Source organism: Loxodonta africana, chromosome 5 (assembly GCF_030014295.1).
Source record: "Loxodonta africana isolate mLoxAfr1 chromosome 5, mLoxAfr1.hap2, whole genome shotgun sequence".
Classification (NCBI taxonomy): Eukaryota; Metazoa; Chordata; class Mammalia; order Proboscidea; family Elephantidae; genus Loxodonta; species Loxodonta africana.
The window spans coordinates 35,803,247-35,828,984 of NC_087346.1; the positions used below are offsets into that span (position 1 = coordinate 35,803,247).

General features: G+C 39.4%; 1 protein-coding gene and 1 pseudogene across 1 annotated transcript in view; both read left to right on the forward strand.

The window, feature by feature from the left end:
- The window catches only part of TIFA (TRAF interacting protein with forkhead associated domain), a 30,745-nt gene extending 5,014 nt beyond the window's left edge, over positions 1 to 25,731 (forward strand). Inside the window, exon 2 of the mRNA XM_010590509.3 lies at positions 1,844 to 25,731. Coding sequence (XP_010588811.2) covers positions 1,844 to 2,416 — 573 coding nt within the window. The 3' untranslated portion in view covers positions 2,417 to 25,731. The remainder of the gene's footprint in view (positions 1 to 1,843) is intronic.
- LOC135231423 (eukaryotic translation initiation factor 1-like) lies at positions 7,699 to 25,731 on the forward strand (annotated as a pseudogene).
- Positions 25,732 to 25,738: the final 7 nt, after the last annotated feature.

Here is a 25,738-nt window from a genome sequence, read left to right on the forward strand (position 1 = left end):
CCTAAATATAGTACAAGCAGATAGAGCCCAGCAGCACAAGCAACTGAGGGTCACTCAAAGAATGCGGGGACACTCAGTATCACTGTATCTATTGGTGTGATTTATCGCTCCAATAGAATAAAGGAGTTCTATGGAGCCCTGGTGGCACAGTGGTTAAGCACTCGGCTGCCCACCAGAAGGTCAGCAGTTTGAATCTACCAGCCGCTCTTTGGAAACACTACAGGGCAGTTCCACTCTATCCTATAGGATTGTTATGAGTCAGAATCAACTCAGTGGCAACGGGTTTGGTTTTGGTTTCTGCAGCTGTTGAAGAATAAGATATATGTATAAATAAGGGGGAAAATCTCCAGTATGCAATTGAAAAACTCTAGATCCAGAAGTAAATACAGTATGTTTCTATTGTGTGAGAAAAATGTTTCTATTGTGTAGAAAGTCTGTTGGTGTATGTCTGTGAGCACACACATAGTTATGCATGCTATGCAAAGAAACTTTCTCTAAGGATAAAAGCAACTTTTATTGAGAAGAGCAAGGAGTTAAGGTGGGAGGAAGACACTTTTTTTTTTACTGTGAATTTTTTTAGCATGTGCATATGTCTTTAAATAGTTTTAAAATGGAATTTCCGTGTCTTAAAATAACCTCACAAAATTTTAGTAACTAATTCTCCTATCCTGTTATATGACTTTAAATACTCTGCTGATTATTAAAGAAAAATTTAGTGAGGTGTAGGTGGAGGGCACCACGGAGCCTTCAGCTCTAGACGAATGTGGTTACTAGCAGTTAGATTGTGCTATTTATGGTTAATGACAGTATGTCCATCCAGCCATTAGGACCCACTGACAAAAATAAATCATTCCAGCGCTATTGCAGACTTTGATACTTAGAATTACCTCATGGAGAGTTATATATGTGTGTATGTCTAATATCTATATTTTATAATTATAAATTAAAATAACCATGTAAAATTTTACTATTTTAATCATTTACCTAATAGAAAGTGAATGACAATATAAGGGATAATCTTTACATTTATTTGTTTATAACTTTTAATATTTCTTTAATGAGGATGGCGTAGGACCAGGCAGTGTTTCGTTCTGTTGTAGGTAGGATTGCTATGAGTCGGAACCGACTTGACAGCACCTAACAACAGCAACAATTCATATCTAATTATAATACAGTTAGTAAACTGTAAGTTTTCTTTATGCGTATATCCTGTAAGGGTATTCAAATCAAAGGGGATTTTTTCTTCCTGATTTTCTTTTTAAAATACAGCTGTTGTATTTCTTCTGGGCCCCGTTCACTCTATTTAATTGAGAAAGAAACAGGTCTTTTTTTGCTTCCCTAAAATTGCTTTATTATGATATCTTTAACTCTTCAGCAGCCGTTCCTTGTTATTGTCCAGATTATATGTACGCTTTTATAAACTAGAAATGAAAAATTAAAAAAAAAAAATCAAAAGGGCTATACATCAGTTCTCATCGTTGTTGTTAGTTGCTGTTGAATTGATTCTGACTCTTGGCGACCCCACCTGTGCAGAGAAGAAGGCTGTGACCTTTCGGAAGCAGATTGCTAGGCCTGTCTTCCGAGGCACCTCAAGTGGGCTCAAAACACCAGACTTGAGGCTAGTAGTCAAGCACCACTGCTGTTTGCACCACCCAGGACTTGTTGTAAAACTTCATATATCTACTAGTTACTTGAAAGTATTTTATGTGTTATCTTCTTAAAGTCTAAATAAATCATCTGTCAGAAGATTTTCATCAAAATATTAGAATCAAAAGATCTCAGTGCCCAAAGTGTGAGAGTGAATTACCTGGTTGAGACTAACTTGGTGGTTTCATTGTTGCAGGTGGGTCCGATTCCGGTGCATGTCATGGCCGGTTTTGAAGATGATGACACGGAAGAGACAGTAACTTGTCTCCGGATGACCCTTTACCATCCTGCCCAGATGCAAGGTGGAATATTTCAATCAATAAGATTTTATAACCGGGAGAAACTGCCCTCCGGTGAAGTGGTGAAATTTGGCCGAAACACCAGCATCTGTCGTTATATCTTTCAAGACAAACAGGTTTCCCGAGTTCAGTTTGCTCTGCAGCTGTTTAAAGATTTCAATAGCTCAGTTCTGTCTTTTGAAATTAAAAATATGAGTAAGAAGGCAAGTCTGATTGTGGACAACCAAGAGCTGGGCTACCTAAACAAAGCGAAGCTGCCGTACAGGTGCATGGTCAGATTCGGTGACTATCAGTTCCTCATGGAGAAGGAAGATGGCGAGTCATTGGATTTTTTCGAGACTCAATTTATTTTGTCTCCAAGGCCACTGTTACAAGAAAACATCCTTGCAGTGATGAGTCCTGTACCTGAGAATGGCCATTTTACCACCCGAAGCACTTCTCCTACAGAAATGGATGAAAATGAATCATGAACACAGAGGGCTAAGAAGAGAATTGCGGAGGCCGAAGAGCCCTGTAGACACTTTGTAGACACTCTCTTTATTCAGAGTTTATTAGTGTAGTAGGGAAAGCCTCAAACTCCCTGTTATGCTGGCAGATCTAGGATTTGCTATATCATTTTGAAGTCTGTGAATTGTGTTAGTCAATAACTTAAGTCACCTGTTGCATTCCAGACCTGTGAAGAATTACTTTAAGTGTACAGCTGTGAGGGCTAATGTACAAAATCTCCTTTGTGATGAAGGAATTGTATTCTTTTTTTTATCCTTGATTATAGCTCTGTGGTTTAGTTTTGTAAGAAACCACACCTTGGTTTGGTCATGTAATTTTAACCCTTTGTTTTCATATAAAAACAGCAGGCCTTTGTTTTCAAGGTCAAGACTCTGAGAAGGTTGTTACTGGTGTTTGCAGCCTGTTGGTTATTGTAGTGCCAGGGTACTGGAACACAGCGTGATGCATTCTAGAGTAGTCTGTGTGTCATTGTGGTTTTAATATGGAAAGACTTATTTGAGAAATAATATTTTTATTTTTTTATGATTTTCTTTATATGGAATAATAGAGTGGTTTTTCCCAGTACAACAGTTCTCCTTATGTCAATTCAGCATCTAAAACATTTGAACACTTAAATATTTTAAAGAACCATTGTGTTTAGAATTTGTTTTTTTGTATTCTTACCAAATTTTAAAAGTTTGATTTTTATGTACTAAACATAATTTTAAAATGCCATAAATGCAATTTTTAACAGCATCTATGAAGTCAAAGTTTAATTCCCTAACCATTTGCTCTGGAACTGTTTCTACAGGAAAGGAAGAATTGTTACCCCTCTATATAGTCAGAATCGACTTGACGACAACTGGTTTATATAAGTAAATGTGTAATGTGAACATTTATAATAAATACTTAAATATTTCTGATGTCAGTTTTGGTTTCAAAAAAGCTATCTTTATTTAAAAGATTTTCATTCACTTTATTTTAGGGCTCCGTATTTTAAGTAGGTAGTTAAAACAAAACAAAACAAAATTAAAAAAAAAATAGCTGCCTAGACTACTTACCTGAGACGTATAGTTCAGGCTGGGGTTGTCTTGTCCCCTCCCATCAGCTGTTTAAGCCTGTCCATAGAAGTGCTCATTTGCCCCTATGACTTGGGGGTGATAGAGAGTATGAAGAGTTCATTCAAGATTCAGTGGAAGCCTGTGTATAGGATAAGAGGCCCCAGTATGATTTACCTGCCAAGAACGCCCTGGCCTCTTGACTCTGGAATCTGTCCCCTGGGCAGGTTTCAGCTTTCGTGAGGGTCTCATAGGCAAGGCAGCTTTTCTGTGCTGTCCAACATTTTCTGATGACAGTGGCAGCCCATGCATGTAGGCTGAGTCTAGGATGGTATGTGAATCTCCATGGGCTGTCCTCTCTTAAATCCAGGAGGTGGTCGGTTGCACACGTCTTTGCTCTGGAGCAGAAGATGATTCAGCCTCTGCAGTCAGTTGGCAAGAACGGTCTGCTCATTGGTTGTTTTCCTGTCTCAGCATTGGGTCTTTCTGGTGACCATCCACATAAGTAACAAAAACTTATCAGGAACAGAACTGATTTTTTTTGTTGTTCTTCTGATGTCTCCATAGGGGCTTACTTTATATGTCATTCTGAGGGTTGTCAGTGGACAGATTGAATGGTCAGGCTATTAGCTATAGCCCATGTCACAGCTTCCATGTGCCCCACTAAAAGATAGCCCTAATGGCAGCAATTCCCATCAGGACTTGGAGGTAAAAGTTTACAAAGGTGTACTTTAGTATATCAACATCATCAATACTTATAATAGGGGCTTGTAGGGGCCCTGAAGGGACTTATCCATAGTCAGGCTTGAGCAAGAGTGTCGATGATGATGACCTCAAACCCAAAAGTTTTCCTCGTTTTGGTGCCAGGTGTTATGGAGATCACAGTCACCTGTGCAATGGTATCTAAAAACCTAAGACATACAATTCTTTTCATTTCTTCATTGAACTTTAATTGTATCATAAGGCCTTTGGTCCTAGGTGACAGAGGGTCCTAGGGTTAATCCTCGTTCTTAGTTATTTTGGAAAGTCGGAAGTTCTGGGCGAAGTTGGCAGAGCCTTCCATCATTTCTCGAGCCATGCCTCCACCACACCAAGTAAAAGCATGGGTGCAGCCCAGTTGCCTGGTAACATGGAGCCTGTCTGTCTTAGTCATCTAGTGCTGCTATAACAGAAATACCGCAAGTGGATGGCTTTAACAAAGAGAAATTTATTTTCTCAGTCTAGTAGGTTACAAGTCCAAATTCAGGGCTTCGGCTCCAGGGGAAGGCTCTCTCTCTCTGTCGGCTCTGGAGGAAGGTCATTGTTCTCAATCTTCCCCTGGTTGAGGAGCTTCTCTGGCACAGGGATCCCATGTCCAAAGGACACACTCTGCTTCTGGTGCTGCTTTCTTGGTGGTATGAGGCCCCCAACTCTCTGCTTGCTTCCCTTTCCTTTTATGTCTTGAGAGATAAAAGGTGGCAACAGGGTACACCCCAGGGAAACTCCCTTTTGGATCAGGGAGGTGACCTGAGTAATCCTTCTAACCACAGGCAGAGATTATGATTTATAACACATAGGAAAATCATATAATGGAGGACAATTACACATGGTCTCAAACTGACACATATTTTTGGGGACACAATTCAATCCATTACACCGTTCCTCCTACTTTAGTTTTCCCCTTGCTATTGCAGCTCCAACTGTGTTGCTGCTTGATTATCTCGGCAGAGGCAGTTATCAGAGAATTCCAGAGAGGGCCTCCAAGGTCTCTCCAAGGCTACTCAACACACGCTTTCTTGAAGGGCTTTTTACTCCTTTTTTTTGTTCCTGCTGTTTTAACTCTTGCTTTATGCTAGGTATTACAGGGTGTTCTCAGCACCAGGGCCCTGCTTAGCTTCTCCAATTATCTCCAGTCCCATTGTTGGAGGGCGTCGAGCAATGGCTAGGGAAGTGTTCCCCTAGTTTTTGAATCCCCCATCTGTACAAACCTTTGGGTGAGTATTTCTTCTGGCTTATCCCGTTCGTGGACGTGGCTGCTTAATATGTCAGTTGTGGCCACACACAATTGCCACAAATCCCTTTCCAACCATAATTCTTTTTGCAAAGCTCTTATGCACACATTAGCAACTAGCTGGGCTTTGATGGCCAGCCAAACAGCCCAGAGCAGCGGCCACGGCTGTTATTGCTCTTCTGGCTTCATTTCTACAATTATGAAGTTACGTGTCTGCTCACAACCAGGCTATGCTGCTTGGCACTTTTGGAGCGTCCCCATACTCATGAGGCAATCCACACACATCAAGCATATGGGTCAGACCTCCCCATATGAAAGTCACTGGCCCACCTGGGATTTCCCCCACAGAAAGCCATACACACCAGACCTCTCCACGTGGAGGTCATTAGTCAACCCAGAATTTCCTCCACAGAGACCTTTCCACTTGCCATTTCCTAGGTCTCCTGGGTGGCTTGCCAATTGTCCAGGCATGGACCAGTAACAAAATTTGCCTCCCAAAATCGGAGGGTGCCCAGAGACCAAAGAAAGAGGCGGGCAACTCCAATGTGGCAGCAAAGGAGTTTATTAGGGAGATTTATAGATTTTTTTTTTTTTTATAGATGAGGCAAGTCCTGGTAGGCCACAGGACCAAAGCGGATCTGCAGGCTCCGCAGTGAGAAGGCAGAGATTTTATAGTGGTGGCAGACAATAGTGGCTACAAGCCAAGGGCTTACTTAAGAATGACTCAGCAAAGTGTAGTGAACTAGCAGACTGTATGAGGGTGCTCATATTCGGCCTTGCAAAGCCTGTTTCTCTTTCGAATCTCATATACTGTATGATTATATAACCATTTTCTAGAAAATTTTGTTTTTCCTATCTAACATATTTGGCTGACTTTGGGAGAAACCTTACTTTTAGGCTCTGACTGTAACATGAGTGGTGCAATTTGTTTGAATGAGAGTGGGTTGGGGTATATATTCACTTAAGCTTGATCTTTTTAAAATAATACATAAATGAATAATATATATGCCTTATAGAAAGATCAGCCATTATCCCACTGCCAAAAGGTAACTACTGCTACTCTTCTGTGCGTGTACATGTGTAAATGGAGGTTCATGCTAACAGTCATCCTGGGGCTTTTGGGTTGAAAGGCAGGTGTATTTTCCTCTCTCTGAGGCTGAAAGGGGTTCAGGGCATGACTGAAGGGTGGAACAATCCCAGTGGTAATAACAGTAAGCCAGTTGTGAATGGCACCACTGAGTCTCTGCTTTGTGCTGGTTAGGGGCAGTGGCACCGCCAGAAGTGGAGAGAGCTTGCCTGCTTCTGTTTCAGCCAGCAGTTGGGGCGGTGTTTACAGGACACATAAGTGCGCATGTGAAGAGACACAAAAAAATGCAGTATGAATGGGTCCAAAGTTAACTTTGGTTCTATTTACCAAAACCCTGGTAGGGAGGCAAGAAACAAAGACAAAAGCCACACGCACGTGTTCAAGACATTTTAACACACAGCAGCCACCCTTCCCACTAGTAAATTGGTGCTTCCGGATCTAACCTTTCCCCTCACTTTTGGTATCCTCCAACCCCAGAGGATCTACTAATCCAATTGGTTATGTTATTTTGTAATCTCTCCCCTCTCCATATTCCATATTGTACTCCACCGTAATTTGTTTAATCTGCCACTATTGACATTTTAAAAATAGTTATTGCAGAGTATATATATATTTTTTTATAAAACATAAAGATGTGCAAAACATATGTTTAACAAAGGGTCTGTATCCTGTATCCAGAATATATTCAATGAATCAATAACAATAAGATAAGCGACCTAATAAAGGATGGGCAAATAACTTCAATCATTACCTCATAAGGGAAAATATACTGTTGTTAATTTCCATCAAGCCAGATGTGACTTATGACGACTTTATGTATAATAGAATGAAGCATTGCCAAGTCCTGCATCTTACTTATGATCGTTCATATGTTTGAGTCTATCGTTTTGGCAATGGAGAAATATACAAATGGCCAATAAGCACATGGAAACATGCTTAACACCATTAGTTATCAGGGAAACGCAAATTAAAACTATAATAACGTTTCACACCTTCTGAGGCCGATCTGGAAACCCTGGTGGCATAGTGGTTAAGAGCTATGGCTGCTAATCAAAAGGTTGGAAGTCTGAACCCACCAGGTGCTCCTTGGAAACCCTATGGGGCGGTTCTACTCTGTCCTATAGTGTCACTATGAGTTGGAATCGATTTGACAGCAGTGTTTTTTTTTTTTTTTATGGCCAATTAAAAAAAAAAAAAAAGTCAAAATCTCCAGCCCCTAAGCTTCTATTGACCACTCTGAAGCTTCCCCCCAATGCTCCTCTGATTCCTCAACTCTGCCCACCTTCTTCCCCATCCCCTAAGACCATTTCTCCAAGGAGTAGCCTCTACATCTACTATCAGAATCTTGACACTTTTGATGTCTTTGCAGATTCGAGTAAGAATGATAACCTGAACCTCCACTCTTTCAACCTCTTTGCTGATTCAAGTTAGAATGACAACCTGCTTCTTGCTGGGATTGAGGATTGTACCCATAGAAGAATTCAACAGAGAAACAACAGGGAGGACCACTTCTACTGCCCAAAGGATCACTGATAATGATAAAAAGAAATCCGCAAAGGCATTTCAGAAGAAATTTATCTGTAATTGTCCTACAATTGAGCATCCAGAATAAGAAGCAATTCAGCTACAGGGTAACCAGTGCAAAAGCATATTTTGATTCCTTGGAGAGATTGGACCAACTAAGAATGACCAACTAAAAATTCACATGATTTAAGTGCTTGTGACTCACTGAAGCTTATGTTAGGATTTCCTTGCAAGGAGTGGAAAAATTCCCTTCTGTTCCTTGTCACGAGTTCAAAATTTCACAGCTCATATATTATAACCTGCTATTTTAACATTCTTGAGGGCAATGGTGGTTCAGTGGTAGAATTCTTTTTTGCCAGACCAGTAAATCTGGTCTTTTTCCTTGAATTTCAGTTTTGTTCTACATTTTTCTCTGCACTTTTCTCCCACTGTATCTAGGACTCTCTGTTGTGATCCCTCAGAGTGGTCAGTAGTGGTAGCCAGGCACCATCTAGTTCTTCTAGGCAGTGGTAGAATACTTGCCTTCCATGTGGAAGTCTTGGGTTCGATTCCTGGCCAACTCATGCGTAGCCACCATTCATCTCTCAGTAGAGGCTTATGTGTTGCTATGATGCTGAACAAGTTCCAGTGCAGTTTCCAGGCTAAGTTGGACTAGGAAGAAAAGCCTGGTGATCTACTTCTGAAAATCAACCAATGAAAGCCCTATGGATCGCAATGGTCAAACCTGCAACCCATCATAGGGATGGCTCAGGACTGGCCAGTGTTTTGTTCTGTTGTGCGTGGGGTCGCCATGAGTCAGTGGCCAACTTGATGGTAGCTAACAACAATTTTAACATGGACTAGTATAACTCAGTCATGTAATAAAGTGGGGAAACAAGCCATGCTTTGTAGTCTTAAAGCCCTTAAATGAAATGCAGTAACGCCTTAGGTGCTTGGACAGTGTCCGTCTGAAACAGAGCAATAACAGCATGTTTTAGCCAAACCCAGAGCCCCAAGATCCCAGATGGCTATGTCTGCTGAGAGGCTCCCCGGCCCATTGTCTGCGGAGTTTAAAAGAATGCCACCATCAGGCCTTGGTGAAGCTGAGAGGAGAACACGGGGTAACACAGTCACCACTCAGCTGTACCACAAGAGGGGCCTTTTGAAGCAAAAGGAAGATCTCTTGGTGTCTCAAAACTGACCATGTTAGCAGAACTTAGAGAGGCAGTATTCCTTGTACTGAGATGGCAGTAGACCATCTGACTTGCCATCAAGGTCTTTGTTTTTATTTGGCCAGATATAGTATCCTGCCTAAGGGATGTCCAAACAAAAAACACCAGAATGTGAGGCCAAACTTTGATCAATGTTAAACTTTGACAAAGGAAAAATGGCAAATAATGTATTAATCATGTGGTTAGCTATGGAGCTTGCAAATTAGTAATAACAGTTGCCCAATTCCATGTGATGTAACATTTGGGTTTCATTAATACTATATATTATGTAATATATTTAAACTTCTATATAAAGAAAACTTTTTCAGAACAGCAAAAACACACCGTAATACCAGTTTTTAGTGACAATTCGGAGCAAATTGAACTGTAATATATTGCTGGTAAGAGAATAAAATGGTAAAAACACACACACATATTTTGGAAAACTGAAAGTCTCTTATAAAGTTAAACAAACACTGTATATGCCAGCAATCACACTTCTAGGTATTTACCCAAGAGAAGTGAAAACGTATGTCCACAAAAAGAGTTGTACAAGAATGTTCATAGCAGCTTTTTTATTCATAAAAGCTTAAAGCTGGAAATAACTTTAATTTCCATCAACAGGAGACTGGATAAGCAAATTGTGGTCTTATTCATACAATGGAATACTACTCAGCAATCAAAATGAATGGATTACTGGTACACTGCACAATAAGTAGGAACATTTCAGAACTATGCTGATTAAAAGATATCAGACACAAAAGAGATATGATTCTGTTTAGATGAAATTACAAGAACAGGCAAAACTAATTTATAGTGATAGAAATCAGAGTAGTAGTAGACTTTTGGAGGGTATTGACTGGGAAGGGGCATGAAGGAACTTTCATGGGTGATAGAAATGTATGTTTTGATTTAGATGATGGTCCCATGGGTGTACACATTCAACAAATCTCATTGAACTGTATACATCTAATATCTGTGAATTTTATTGTGCATAAAACATATCTCAAAAAAATATTGCAAATGTTGATTTTCAGGCTCTACGTACTATGCTTCTTCGCTCGAGATTGCTTGTCAATCTAGTTGTTGTAAAAACTTGCCAACTGCCCTGAATGAGAAAACATATATAACGTAAGTTTCTAAGAATAGGAATCACTACCTGTCAGTTTGTCACACTGTGGTGGCTTGTGTGTTGCTATGACACAGGAAAGCTATGCCACTGGTATTTCAAATACCAGCATGGTCATCCATGGTGGAAAGGTTTCGGTGGAGCTTCTAGACCAGGACAGGCTACAAAGAAAGGCCTGACATCTGTTTCCAAAAATTAGTCAATGGAAACTCTATGGATCACAGTAGAATATTGTCTGATATAGTGCTGGAAGATGAACCCCTTAGGTTGGAAGCACTCAAAATACACAGTGGGCACAACAATGGACTCAAGCATACCAATGATCATGAAGATGGTGCAGGACCAGGCAACATTCCATTTTGTCGTACATGGGTCACCATGAGTCAGAACCGACTGGACAGCAATTAACAACAAGAATAGAAAGTTGGCCTTAGGTGGCAGAGATTGGAAATGAAGTCCTGATAAGGGAGAAGACATCTTGGTGACTGCCTTGAGGCAGAAGAACAAAGAGGCAATTGTGATGTCACAGCAGCACCAAAAGAGTTAGCAGAAGGAAGTCTTCTGGTTTTTTATCTTGTACTGAACTAGCAGGAGCAAACCTATGCTCAAATCACTTGTGGGTCAGAGATTATAGACAAAAGGGATTTGAACAGTTTGGTTCTAAGATTTTTGGGTCACTCAGCATGGCACAGTGGTCCTGTCACTGGGTTAGCATAATCTATGATTATTTATTTAGATATAAATTGGCCGAAGTAAAACTATTGGACCAAAGATATGCACATTCTTAAGGCTCTTGATACATGTTGTATATTGCCTTTCAAGAAAAATTGTTCCAATTTGCCCCCTTATAAGTATGATTAGAGAATGTTTTCTCACATCCTCACTAACACTGGGTTTTTATTTTTAAAGCTTTGCTAATCTGGCAAAATTGACATCTTTTAATTTGCATTTCTTATATGCCTGTTGAGGTTTTGTATCTCACCTTGTCTATCAGCCATTGCATGGTGTCTTAGTCATCTAGTGCTGCCATAACAGAAATACCACAAGCGGATGGCTTTAACAAAGGGAAATTTATTTTCTCACAGCCTAGTAGGTTACAAGTCCAAATTCAGGGCATCAGCTACAGGGGAAGGCTCCTTCTCTGGAGCAAGGTCCTTGTCCTCAACCTTCCCATGGTTGAGGAGCTTCCAAGGCGCAGGGACCCCGTGCCCAAAGGACGCGCTCTGCTCCTGGTGCTGCTTTCTTGGTGTTATGAGGTCCCCGACTCTCTGCTTGCTTCCTTTTCCTTTTATCTCTTGAGAGATAAAAGTTGGTACAGGCCACACACCAGGGAAACTCCCTTTACCTTGGATCAGGGAGGTGACCTGAGTAAGGGTGGTGTTACAATCCCACCCAAATCCTTTTTAATGCAAAATTACAATCACAAAATGAAGGACAACCACAGAATACTGGGAATCATGGCACAGCCAAATTGATACATATTTTTGGGAGACTCAAGTCAATCTATTACACCTGGTCTTCAAGGAGATAGTAGAAAGGAAGCACATATCTGGCTTTTCACCTTCTATAATGGAAAGTGGGGAATATTCCAAACATAGGAAGGGGTTTCAGATTCTAGGTAGCTGGCAAATTACAAATGTGTACCACAATGCTCTTAGACAATTTTTATATTAGCATTGTCTTTTTCTAATTGATCTTAAAGTTATTTTTAAGACTATCAACCATCTATTGGCTTTGCTTACTATAAAAAATTTTTCTTTTCTTATTTTCAGTAAAATATGATCATATTTTCTATTTCTGATTATACTATTGATATCATTCTTAGAAAGACTTTTCCCCTTCCAAGATTATATTAATGCTTACTTTGTTTTCATTTGCATTTCCTGAATTACCAATGAGGTGATACAGATTTTAATTTTTTTTTTCCCTTATATTTCTGTGAATTGCATGTTAATATTCATAGGCATTTTTCTGTATTTCTATTGGGCTATCTCTTTTTCTTACTTTGTTTTTATGTGTCTTTATACCCTTTATGTGTTCTACATATTAATCATCTTTCTGATATGTATTGGTGAATATTTTAAAGCTATTGCTTCTCTGATTTTAAAGTTTTCAAGTTCCTACCTTTTCTCCTCAAACCTCGGAGACACTGATCTTTTATTTCTGACCAATTAAGATAGCAGAAGCAAATATGAGACCAGTCTAGTTTGGGGTACATTTCTGCAAGTTACAAAAGCCCAACTTGAGGACTCCCAGGAATATAATCATGGGGGGAGCCCTTGGAATTAAAGTCAGAGTTGTAGAAAACAGCACAGTTTTGAGGCTTTCTGGGAGTGGAACCAGAAACACAACCCTGTCAAGTTTCTCATTCCCTCTTCATTTCTCCACTTTGGCTCTGCTGAGCTCATACAACTGCCAACATGGCATATGGCATGAAATTTTCATTCAGCGAATATTTATCTGATTTTGCCAGGCACTGAGGATACAATGGGGAATCAAGACAGAAAAAGTCTCTGACCTTAGGCACATACAGTATATTGTGAAACAACCCAAAATATATATCCTTGAAACTGCAAGATCCATGGCTCTGTGACCCAGGAGAAATCTTCTCCATCCCAACTTCAGTATACAAAACTCCTTGACTTACATGCTCTACTTTGAACTATTGTGGCTATGGTTATAGGATTTATCATTGCATGGTTATAGCATGGTTATAGGACTATGACTGCCTAGACCTGGGTCATATGACCATAACATTGCCAAGGGGTAAGGTGCTGTGATTGATGGTTCCTTTTCAATCATGTGGTCGAAGCCATGGAGGAGGCAGTTCTCTAGAGAAAGAAGTCAGATTGCATATTCTTAACAGGAAAATTGGGGAATAAGCTACTGGATAGACAAAAGACAACAAATGTTGATATTACAGGGATTTTCATACCTGGGTACTAGTACCATGTTTTTATGTAAATAATGTACACCTTCTACATTTGTTTGCCAACTGCGCCCTCCACCCTGCAAAGCATTTTTGAAAGCATGCTATGGTAATTTTTCTTTTTTTACAACATGTAACAAAATTGGCAAAGCAGCTCTTATGAAAATACCTTGCAGGGGGAGGCTGCAATTGGCAAAAAAAAAATGAAGAATACATGCATTATTTGAGTAAAAATAGTTGTTTTTTCCTATTAATTTTGCAAAGAAAATCGTTTTTAGTGTGTGTCAGAAACTAGTCTCTTTTTGTATTTGGCCTGGAATATGATAAACTTTTCTCTCTCTCTCTCTCTATACATGTCTTATTCAGTTCAGAAAAGTTTCCTTCTATTACACTAGAAAGTATTGGTATAATTTCATTAAGAATGGCAAATTTCATAACACACTAACATTCCTTGACCTTTGTATTTATTTTTATTTTATGGTCTTTTTCTTTTCATTTCAAAACAACTTTCAACTTTGTTTTATTCTACTAACATTTACAGGAGCGTCTCCTTTGTGCCAGGTCTCTCTGTCAGTTTGTCGTACTGTAGTGGCTCTCGTGTTGCTGTGATACTGGAAGCTTTGCCACTGGCATTTCGAATACCAGCATGGTCACTGTTGGTGGACAGGCTTCAACAGAGCTTCCAGACTAACATAGACTAGAAAGAAGGACCTGGTGGTCTACTTCTAAAAAAAAGTAGCCAGTGAAAACCTTGTGAATAGCCACAGAACATTGTCTGATATAGTGCTGGAAGGTGAGCCCTTCGGGTTCAAAGGCACTCAAAATACAACTAGGGAAGAGTTGCCTCCTCAAAGTAGAGTAAACCTGGGTGATATGGATGGACTCAAGCTTTCCAGACCTTCGTTTGCTGATGTGGCAGGACTCAAAATAAGAAGAAACAGCTGCAAACATCCATTAATAATCAAAATGTGCAATGTCCGAGGTATGAATCTAGGAAAATTGGAAGTCATCAAAAATGAAAAGGAATGCATAAACATCGATACCCTAGGCATTAGTTGGCTGAAATGGACTGGTATTGGCCATCATATGGTTTACTATGCCAGTAAGGACAAAATGAAGAGGAATGGCATCACAGTCATCATCAAAAGGAGCATTTCAAGATCTATCCTGAAGTACAATGCTGTCAGTGATAGGATAGTATCCATACATCTACAAGAAAGACCAGTTAATTCGACCATTATTCAAATTTATGCACCAACCACTAATGCCAAAGATGAAGACTCTGAAGATATTTACCAACTTCTACAGTTTGAAATTGATAAAATGTGCAATCAAGACACACTGATAACTACTGGTGATTGGAATGCAAAAGTTGGAAATGAAGAAGAAGGATGGGTAGTTAGAAAATATGGGTTTGGTGACAGAAACAACATCAGAGATCACATGATAGAATTTTGCAAGACCAATCACTTCTTCATTGCAAATACCTTTTTTCAACAACATAAATGGTGACTATACATGTGGACTTCACCAGATGGAAAACACAGGAATCAAATTGGCTACATCTGTGGAAAGAGACGATGGAAAAGTTCAATATCATCATTCAGAACAAGGCTAGGGGCTGACTGTGGAATAGACCATCAACTGCTCATATGCAAGTTCAAATTGAAGCTGAAGAAAATTAAAACAAGTTCACGAAAGCCAAAATATGACCTTGAGTATATCCAACCTGAATTTGGAGACCAACTGAAGGATAGATTTGAAGCATTGAACACTAATGACTGAAGACCAGAGGAATTGCGGGAAGACATCAAAGACATTATACATAAAGAAAGCAAAAGATCATTAGAGAGACAGAAAAGAAAGAAAAGACCAAAACTGATAACAGAAGAGACTCTGAAACTTGCTCTTGAACATAGATTAGCTAAAACAAATGAAAGAAATAATGAAGTAAAAGAGCAGAACAGAAGACTTCAAAGGGCAGCTCTAGAAGACAAAGCAAAATATTATAATGAAATGTGCAAAGACCTGGAGGTAGAAAACCAAAAGGGAAGAGCATGCTCAGCATTTCTCAAGCTGAAAGAACTGATGAAAAAATTGAAGCCTCAAGTTGCAATTTTGAAGGATTCTATGTGCAAAATATTGAAAGACACAGGAAGCATCAAAAGCAGATGGAAGGAATACAGTCACTGTACCAAAAAGAACTGGTCGATGTTCAACCATTTCATGAAGTAGCATATGACCAAAAACCAATGGTACTGAAGGAAGGAGTCCAAGCTACACTGAAGGCATTGGCAAAAAACAAGGCTCCAAGAATTGATGGAATACCAATTCAGATGTTTCAACAAAGGGTTGCAGCGTGGGAGGTGCTCACTCGTCTATGCCAAGAGATTCGGAACACAGCTACCTGGCCAACCAACTGGAGGAAATCCATATTTGTGACCATTCCAAAGAAAAATGATCCAACAGAATGCAGAAATTATCAAACCATATCATTAACATAATATGCAAGTAAAATTTTGGTGAAGATCATTCAAAAAACGGTTGCAGCAGTACATCAACAGGGAAGTGCCAGAAATTTAAGCCATATTCAGAAGAGGACGTGGAGCCAGGGATATCATTGTTGATGTCAGATGGATCTCGGCTGGAAGCAGAGAATACCAGAAAGATGTTTATCTGTGTTTTATTGACTGTGCAAAGGCATTCGACTGTGTGGATCGTAACAAATTATGGATAACATTACAAAGAATGGGAATTCCAGAACACTTGATTGTGCCCATGTGGCACCTGTACACAGACCGAGACAGTTTTTTGAACAGAACAAAGGTATACTGTGTGGTTTAAAGTCAAGAAGGTTATGTGTCAGGGTTGCATCCTTTCACCATACTTATTCAATTAGTATGCTGAGCAAATAAACTGAGAAGCTGGACAGTATGAAGAAGAATGTGGCAGGACTGGTGAAAGACTTATTAACGACTTGTGACATGCAGATGATATAACCTTCCTTGCTGAAAGCGAAGAGGGCTTGAAGCACTTACTGTTGAAGATCAAAGACTACAGCCTTCAGTATGGATTACAGCTCAACATAAAAATTCTCACAACTGCACCAATAAGCAACATCATGATAAATGGATAAAAGACTGATGTTGTCAAGGATTTTGTTTTACTTAGGTCCACAATCAGCACCCCCCAAAATATGTGTGAACTTGACTAGGTCATGGTTCCCTTGTATGATTGTCTACCATTTTATCTTCTGATGAGATTTCCTTATGCGTGGTAAATCCTATCACTATAATGTAACAAGATGCATCAGTGGCAGTTATACTGATGAGGTCTACAAGATTAGATAGTGCCTTAGGCCAATCTCTTTTGAGGCATAAAAGAGAGAAGCAAGTGAGACACGGGACCTCATACCACCAAGAACGTAGCATTGGAAGCAGGGCACATCATTTGGAACTAAAGTGTCTGTGCTGAGATGCTCCCAGACCAAGCGAAGACTGATGACAAGGACCTTCCTCCAGAGTCGACAGAGAGAGAAAGCCTTCCCCTTCCCCTGGAGTCAGTGCCCTGAATTCAGACTTCTAGCCTACTGGACTGTGAAAGAATAAACTTCTCTTTGTTAAAGTCATCCACTTGTGATATTTCTGTTACAGAAGCACTAGATGACTGAGACACCCACACAAAATTAAAATCATACTTTATAAAAGAGCAGTGGACACAGAGAAGTCTGGATGAATTGAATTACAGAGAGGGACAAACTCTTTGTAAGTGAGCAGAGGACTGGTGAAGACATCTAGCCTAGCAACACGTGGACCACAGATGAAGAGGCTTTGCAGAGACAAAGATAAATCAGCTGAGCTTTAGGTACTGATATGAGCTAGTAGGTTTTATATATATAAAGAATTAGAAAAAAAATAAAAACTATTATTTTAGATACTATCATTGTTTCAACCCCCCAGTGGTTCCATGGGGGAAAAGACCTGGCAACCCACTCCTGTAAAGATTTCAGCCTAGGAAACCCTATGGGGCAGTTCTACTCTGTCTGAAAAGTTCACTGTGAGTTGGAATAGACTCGACAGCATACAACAACAACAATATAAAGAAATCTAAATGATTGACAGATCAGTTTTTAGAATTAATAAAAACTGATCAAGGTTAAAATAAAAAATACCAAACCTGCTGCTGTTGAGTTGATTCTGATTCATAGCGACCCTATCCGACACAGTAGAACTACCCCACAGGGTTTCCAAGGAGTGGCTGGTATATTCAAACTGCCGACCTTCTGGTAAGCAGCCTGGACTTTTAAATCACTGCACCACCAGGGCTCCTGATGAAGGATGTTGTATATGAAATCAATGTGTAAAATTCAATTGCATTTCTACACACTGGCAACCATTAGACAATGAAAAATTTAAAGGGACTACCTACAAGAGCACACTAAAAGTATCTACAACAAATGTAACAAAATATGCCCTAGATATGCAAACAAATTAGATCATTAAGATGACATGGACACATTCCTAGGAAAACAAAGTATCTAAATTGACTCAAGAATAGCAAATCTCAACAGACCCACAAATAAAGACATTGAATCAGTAATCAAAATCCTCCCAACAACAACAACAAAAAAGTCCTGGACCAAATGGCTTCACTGGGGAATTCTACCAAACATAGAATTGACACCAATTCTTCTTAAACTATTCTGAAAAATAGAAGAGGAGGAAATACTTCTTAACTCATTCTATGAGGCAAACATTACCAATTTTCCTCGATTCATACTTCATGCATTTCATGTCCTGGTTATTATGGATTGGATGGAAGTTTGGAGCTGTTTCTACTTATTTTGAGTCATCCACATCAGCAAATGAAGGTCTTGAAAGCTTTACCCCATCCACATTACTCAAGATGACTCTATTTTGAGGAGGCAGCTCTTCTCCAGTAGCATTGTGAGTGCCTTCCAACCTGAGGGGTTGCTATCCATAATGTCTTCACTGGCCAGTTTTTTTCAGAAGTAGATTACCAGGTCTTTCTTTCCAGTCTGTCTTAGTCTGGAAGCTCCGCTAAAATCTGTCCACCAAAGGCGGCCCTGCTGGATTTGAAACACCAGTGGCAAAGCTTCCAGCATCACAGCAACACACAAGGCACCCCAGTAGGACAAACTGACAGACAAGCGGTAGAACAATGTTCTAAAAACAAAATGTTCTAGGGGTAGGTTAATTTTACAAATTTCAATAGCAGCTTGACCACAAAATAGCTTCATGTAAACAAGAGACAAATGTTACATTTAGAAAATTGGATATTTATGCAATTGTTTGATTTGTTTAAATATCTGGGTAGCCTAAACATATGGAGTTATTTAATTGGTTAATATAAGTCACTGGATGGCAGTACCAACTAGCTTCGATGACATTACAATTCAGATGAGGTGCTTTTTAAATACCAAAGCAAAAAATAAAAGTAGGAAACTAAGTTCATTCAATGGTGACTCTTGGTATGAGGACACAGTATATTGCAGGTAATACTGAAGCAGTGATAAAATTCTCAGAGTTATGGAAGTGCTAAAAAGTTAATTTACTACAAAGTAAGCCTCAGCAGACAGAATAATCCCTTGGGTTTTAGAAACATTTTTCTCATTTATTTCACAGCCTTGTGATTTAGGTAAGGTTAGTATGAGTATCTTCATTTCATCAAAAGGTTACAAAGGCTCTAAAGGTATCTGTAACCAGAAACCAAACCAAAGCTGTTGCCGTCGGGTCGATTCCAACTCATAGTGACCCTAGGGGACAGACTAGAACCACCCCATAGAGCTTCCAAGGAGCGGCTGGTGGTTTCGAACTGCTGACCTTTTGGTTGGCAGCCAAGCGCTTAACCTCTGTGCCACCATAAGTACATACATGTATATGTGTGCTGTATATATATTCATAAATATCATAAAACACATGGGGGGCACAGTTATGGATAATTCCCTAGACATAACCAAATACCTTGTAGGAGGGTTTGAAGACTTAGGACCATAGTCTTGTGGGACAACTTGGTCAATTGACATCACATAGTTCATAAAGTTTATGTGCTACGTTCTAGTTTGGTGAGTAGCATCTGGGGTCTTAAAAGTTTGCAAGTGGCCATCTAAGATACAACTATTGGTCTCTACTCACCTGGCACAAAAGAGAAAGAAGGAAACCAAAGACTCAAAGAAGAAACTAGTCTACAGGACTAACAGTCTACATGAACCTCGGCCTATCCTGAAAGCAGAACTAGATGGCGCCTGGGTACCTCTACCCACCATTCTGACCAGGAACTGAACAGATATTCCTGGACAGAATGTGAGAAAAATGTGGAACAAAACTCAAAATCCCAGAAAAGGCAGACTTACTTGATTTGTAGAGACTAGAGAAATCCCCAGGATTATCGCCCTGAGACACCCTTTAAACTTTATATTGAAATGACTCCTGGAGGTTACCCTGCAGCTAAATAACAGATTGGCTCATAAAATAGTGTCACCTGTGATTACTGTGCCCCTTTAAAAAATCATCTACGTGAGAACTTAAGCTAATGTAAAACTGCCTTTTTTTTTTAAAAAAAAAAAAAAAAAAAAACGGTAAATCCACTTTTGATAAAACAACATTTTAATCCGCCAATGTTAGGTTAGAGAATTTCTAACACCTAAGGGGGCAAACAAAACCAAAAAATAGACAAAAACTACTGGACCTGATTTCTATAGAAAGGAAGTATTGTATAGTGTTGAGTGTGGGCTCTGAACCATACTGGGTTTATCTACCATTTCCTGTGTAATCTGTCACTAACATAAGCTTCAGTTTCATCTTCTGAAAAATCAGAGATTGGAATACTGCCTCTCTCATATGGTTTCTGTGAAGTTCAATTAAGATAATGCAGAGTCCTTACCATGATGTTATTTAGTACATGTTATTACAAATAGCACTGAGCACTGAGTAGGTCCTTATATTTTAATGGTAACAAATAAAAGAGACTTCTGAACTATACCTTGTGTCAGAAAAAAAAAAATCTTTAAGTAATTTGTAATATTAATATGGAATCCTTGGATGGTGCTAACAGTCAATGTGCTTGGCTGCTAACCAAAAGGTTGGAGGTTTAAGTCCACCCAGAGTCTCCTGGGAAGAAAGGCTGGGAGGTTTACTTCTGAAAAACTCAGCCACTGGAAGTCCTGTGGAGCACAGTTCTACCGTGATACATATGGGGTCTCTGTGAGTTGGAGTGAGCTTGAGATCAACCGGATTTTTTAAAAGTATTAATAAAAACACTCATATGATTTATTTTAATATCACTTTTCCAGGTAAATTTATTTTAGCTGTAGTATCTCCTAAGGATACAAGAATCAGATGCAAGAAGTCTGTTTTTCAGTGAATTCTTTTGTGACCTTCTTTACAGTCAGATAATTAACTAGAGGGTATGAAGTAAATTAAGAAGGAAATACACTATAAATATATTTGATATAAAATCTTTTTTAGATGTTAGTGTTAAGAAATTATGATTAGAGCATCTTTAAGTAGTTAAAGTGAAAACTCTGCCCTCTATTAAAAAAATATAGTTCTCCCATTATCTGGGGGGTGAAGGGGCAGAAGGAAGCAGACACAATTCCAAATTATACCCTTTTTCGAAGTTCTAGCATTTTACATGCAGTGTGGACTACACCTTAACATAAAGAAAATAAAAATCCTCACAACTGGACCAATAAGCAACATCATGATAAACAGAGAAAATACGCTGAAACTGCCAAGGATTTAATTTTACTTGGATCCACAATCAATGCCAATGAAAGCAGCAGTCACGAAATCAAATGACACGTTGCATGGGGTAATTCTGCTACAAAAGACCTCTTTAAAGTGTTGAAAAGCAGAGCTATCACTTTGAGGACTAAGGTGTGCCTAACCCAAGCCATGATATTTTCAGTCGCCTCGTGTGCAAGTCCAAAGAAAAATGGACACATTTGAATTATGGTGTTGGCGAAGAATATTGAATATACCATGGCCTGCCAGAAGAGCGAACAAGTCTGTCTCGGAAGAAGTACAGCCAGAATGCTCCTCAGAAGCGAGGATAGCGAGACTTCGTCTCACATACTTTGGACATGTTATCAGGAGGGGCCAGTCCCTGGAGGAGGACATCAAGCTTGGTAAAGTAGAGGATCAGCAAAAAAGAGGAAGACCTTTGATAACATGGATTGACACAGTGGCTGCAACAACGGGCTCAAACACAGCAACGATTATGAGGATGGCACAGGACCAGGCAGTGTTTCATTTTGTTGGATATACGCCTCTTATGAGTTTTAACTGACATGACAGCACCTAACAATAGCAGCAGCAGCATTTTAAATAAAAAATCTCACTTAACTCCACACTCCACTCCAGCTACCGTGCCCCATTTCTCTACTCTGATAGCAAAACTTTCCAAATAAATTGTCTACATTTGCTGTTCTCTACTCCTCACTTATCTGACGCCTCAGTTTCCATCTTTCCATTTGTTAAACAAGTATTACCGACAACCTTCACATTGTCAAACCCAACTGACCCATCTGTCCTTGTCTTCTTGACACTCCAGTAGTATTTGCTACTGTCGACCCCTTTCTTCTCCTAGCCTTTGTGACCCCACATTCTCTGGTTCCCTGCATTCCTCCTGTGTCTGCTTCTCTTGGCTGTTCCTATTCCCAGTCTCTAAATGTCAACGCCAGGTTGGGCCTTCTCTGCCTACGTGCTTCCCTGGGGTGATCTCAGGTAGGGTAATGACTTTAAATACTATTTACCTACTAATGACTCCCAAACTTGTACCTGGGCTCCTTCTTGAGCTGCAGACACCACCTACTTAACATTCTCATTCACATTTCTCATAAACACTTTCCAAAACAGAACTTTCCCAAACCTGTTCCTCCCACTACATTTACTATGTCACGTCAGAAGTCTAGAAGTTATTGTCAAGCAGTTCCTGAGCAGGAGTGCGGTTGCTGCTGCAAAGGCTGGCTTTGCCACACTTCCATAGGTTTGGCCAGTAAGGAGACAACAAATCCAAGTAGATTAGAGTTTATTATTTACACAGAGCAAAAGCAAGATCAGCATGGAATCAGCTCCCCACCTCCCTGGTCCCTAGGGGTGTCCCTAGGATGACACTGAATGAGAGGGCCCAAATGAGAGATGACACATGCAGTGGATAGCTGTTGTTGAGGAGCCAACTCTAAACTACAACCAAACAGTTTTATAGCCTGTGTCTGTAGCTGAATGGGGTGAAGTGGAAAATACCGTGCCTCACCAGAAACAGAGTCAGATGAGAGATTGCCTTATGGCAGCCTCCCTCAAGATAGGGAGGTGGCTTCCTAATCCTTTCTCAGGAACCCGTGACAGATCCTCTAAAGGACAGTCTTTCTTGCTATGTTCCAGGATTGTATGTTCCAGGGTGTTCTGCCAAGATTTGGGTCAGACTGTGGTTAAGTCCCTGCATGGCACAAATGGTTAAGTGCTCAGCTGGTAACCAGAAAGTTGGCAGTTTGAGTCCACCCAGAGGAGCCTTGAAAGAAAGGCCTCATGATCTGCTTCAAAAAGTCCACCATCGAAAATCCCATGAAGCACAGTTCTACTGTGACACACATGGGGTTGCTATGAGTTGGAATCGACAGGACAGAAACTGATTTGGGTTGGATTTGGTGGTTGAGCCTTGCCTTTGTGGCCTATGTGCAATGAATGAGGTTGCCAGGGCACCAGCCTGAGCTGTTACCCTACTATTACCTCTGATTCCACACTTTTTTCTACCTCCAAAATATATCTACTCTACATTCCTAAACCAAATGAAACCCGTTGCCATCAAGTCGATTCCAACTCATGGTGACCCTATGTGTTAGAGCAGAACTGCCCCATAGGGTTTTCTTGGTCATAATCTTTCCAGAAGCTGATCACCAGATCTTTCTTCCAATGGCGTCTGGTGGCGCAAACCTAAAAGTCGAACCACCAACTTCCTATAGTTGTGTGTTATAAACCCAAGGCATGGATTACTACATACCCACTCTTGTCCTCTTGCAACCTATTCTCTGTAGAGCAGGTAGTCTTTTGAAAAGGCAAATCAGATCATGGTACAACCTGGCTTACAAAAAACGTCAGCGGCTTCCCATCACAGATCAGATAAAATTCACTCTTAACCATGGCCTACAAGGCTTCGCATAATGTAGCCTCTAATAATCCTCCAGTGCCATCTTACACCACACTTCCCCCTCACTCATGATGTCTCAGTCATAGTGGTCTACTCTCAGAGCATACCAACTCTTTCCCACCTCAGGAGATTGGTACTTGCCATTCCCTTTGCTTATACCACGGATCACTAGGCCTTCTTACCTAGCTGGTTCCTGCTCAGCAAATAGTTTTCAGCTCCAATGTCATCTCCTCAGAGGGGACCCCTGACCTATCCAAAGCAGTCATTTGATACCCCAGCGGTCCTCTGTCCTATCACCTTATATTATTTCCAAATTGTGATCTGTGATTTTTATTATTTATATGTTCACTTGTCATGGTCTCTCTCACCAGAATGTAAGCTGCAAAAGAGCAGGTCCTTACTGCTACATTCTTAATGTCCTGACAGACACAGTAGACTTTCCAATATTTGTTGAATAAATAAATACATTATCTCTGGAGCTTTAAATAATAACAGAGGGCAAAAAATTAATACTCTATTTTTCCTTAGTAGTTAAAACACGGAGCCCTGGTGGCGTGGTGGTTAAGAGTTCGGCTGCTAACCAAAAGACTGGCATTTTGAATCTACCAGCTGTTCCTTGGAAACCCTATGGGGCAGGTTTTGCTCTGTCCTATAGGGTCACTGTGAGTCGGAATTGACTTGATGGCAACGGGTTTGGTTTAACAGTTTTAGTTAAAACACACAGAACATTTTCAAAGTGAATTCCATCTTCTTTCCTAATTCACTCCTTTTAATCTTCATTTTAGATTTAATAAAATATCTATTTTATAAGGCAGGAGTAAGAATACTTACATGTTTATAGAGTAAAATCAGTAATAATTAAATAATTTATTATTCTTAAATGTAAAAATGTATTTATTCACAATCCTTGAGAAGTTACCATTCCTTCAAAAAATTCTTTATGAACAAAATGCCAGGAAAAATTACAATAGGAGCATATGCCAAAGCAAAAATATACATCTGATGTATACAAACTTTAAAAGCGTAACACAGGCAATGTGAATGTAGATTACCTTTAAAATATTTCCAGTGACACGGCTACAACTTAAATTAGGTTAAGACAGACATAAATAATAGCATTACCTAATGTATTATATTTACATATTTAGTCAAAGTGTCATATTTATTTCTATGACATAAAAACGTAGATGAAACTACAGATGTCACTGCCTAGCAGTTCAAATATTGAAAGGGCCACATGATTTTTTTTTAAGTACAGCAAGAACTTTTAAGTTACTACTTATATCTGGGCCTTTCTATATTGTTGAGGACATGCACTGCCATTGTCGCCAGAAAAGAAGAAAAAAACACTAAGGAAAAACTGGAAAAAAAAAAAAAGGAAAGAAAAAACAAAAACAGTTTCCTTGCTAAAATCATACTCAATCCTCGGCAAAATCAAGACAAGCAATTGCGTTAGGGAGTGTTTTATATCCTTGGCCTTTTAACTCGATGCATAAACTTTAGGGAAAAGAAGCACTTATTGTTTATCACAAAATGCAGCCATACGTATCAATTTACTTAGTTCCATTCCATTAAAGCGCCTTGTGTTACAAGGCAAAGGAAAGCATAATAAAATCAGTGGATCCTTTCATATCAGAAAGGATTTTATTTACTTTGAAATACCTGCATTACCACTCTTTAGATTTTCCTTTCATAACAAATCATCACAGAGAGTATGATCTGTGTAAAATCTTTCTTAAGATCATTCATTGGAAATATAGAATTAAAAAAAGAAGCAAAGACTTAATATATCCATTAACTTAGAGTCAATATTCATTTATAGTGGCATGTAAAATGAAGTAAAAAACCCTAAATATATGAATTTTCTTAAATATTACTTTTTTATTACCTACTTTTAATGCCCAAACCCTGAAAGCTTATTTTTATCATATTACCCTTTGTTCAGATTGAATCAACATTATCATACTAAGATATGCAATAAGTGTAGAAGGAACCTGATATTTCAGTCGTCCTTTAGGGTCATCTACTCAAATTAATTATGCTTACTATTAGATAATTAAAATTCAAATAAACATTGAAATTGATAATGCTGGAAAAGGGAACTATCCTAAATCTGAATCTGGCAATCCCTCCTTGCGCTCCCTTCATATCTGCTGAGAAAAAAAAAAACCCTTAATATTTTAAAATTTAGATACTGAGATAGGTTTAAAACATTCAAAGTAAAATTAATGG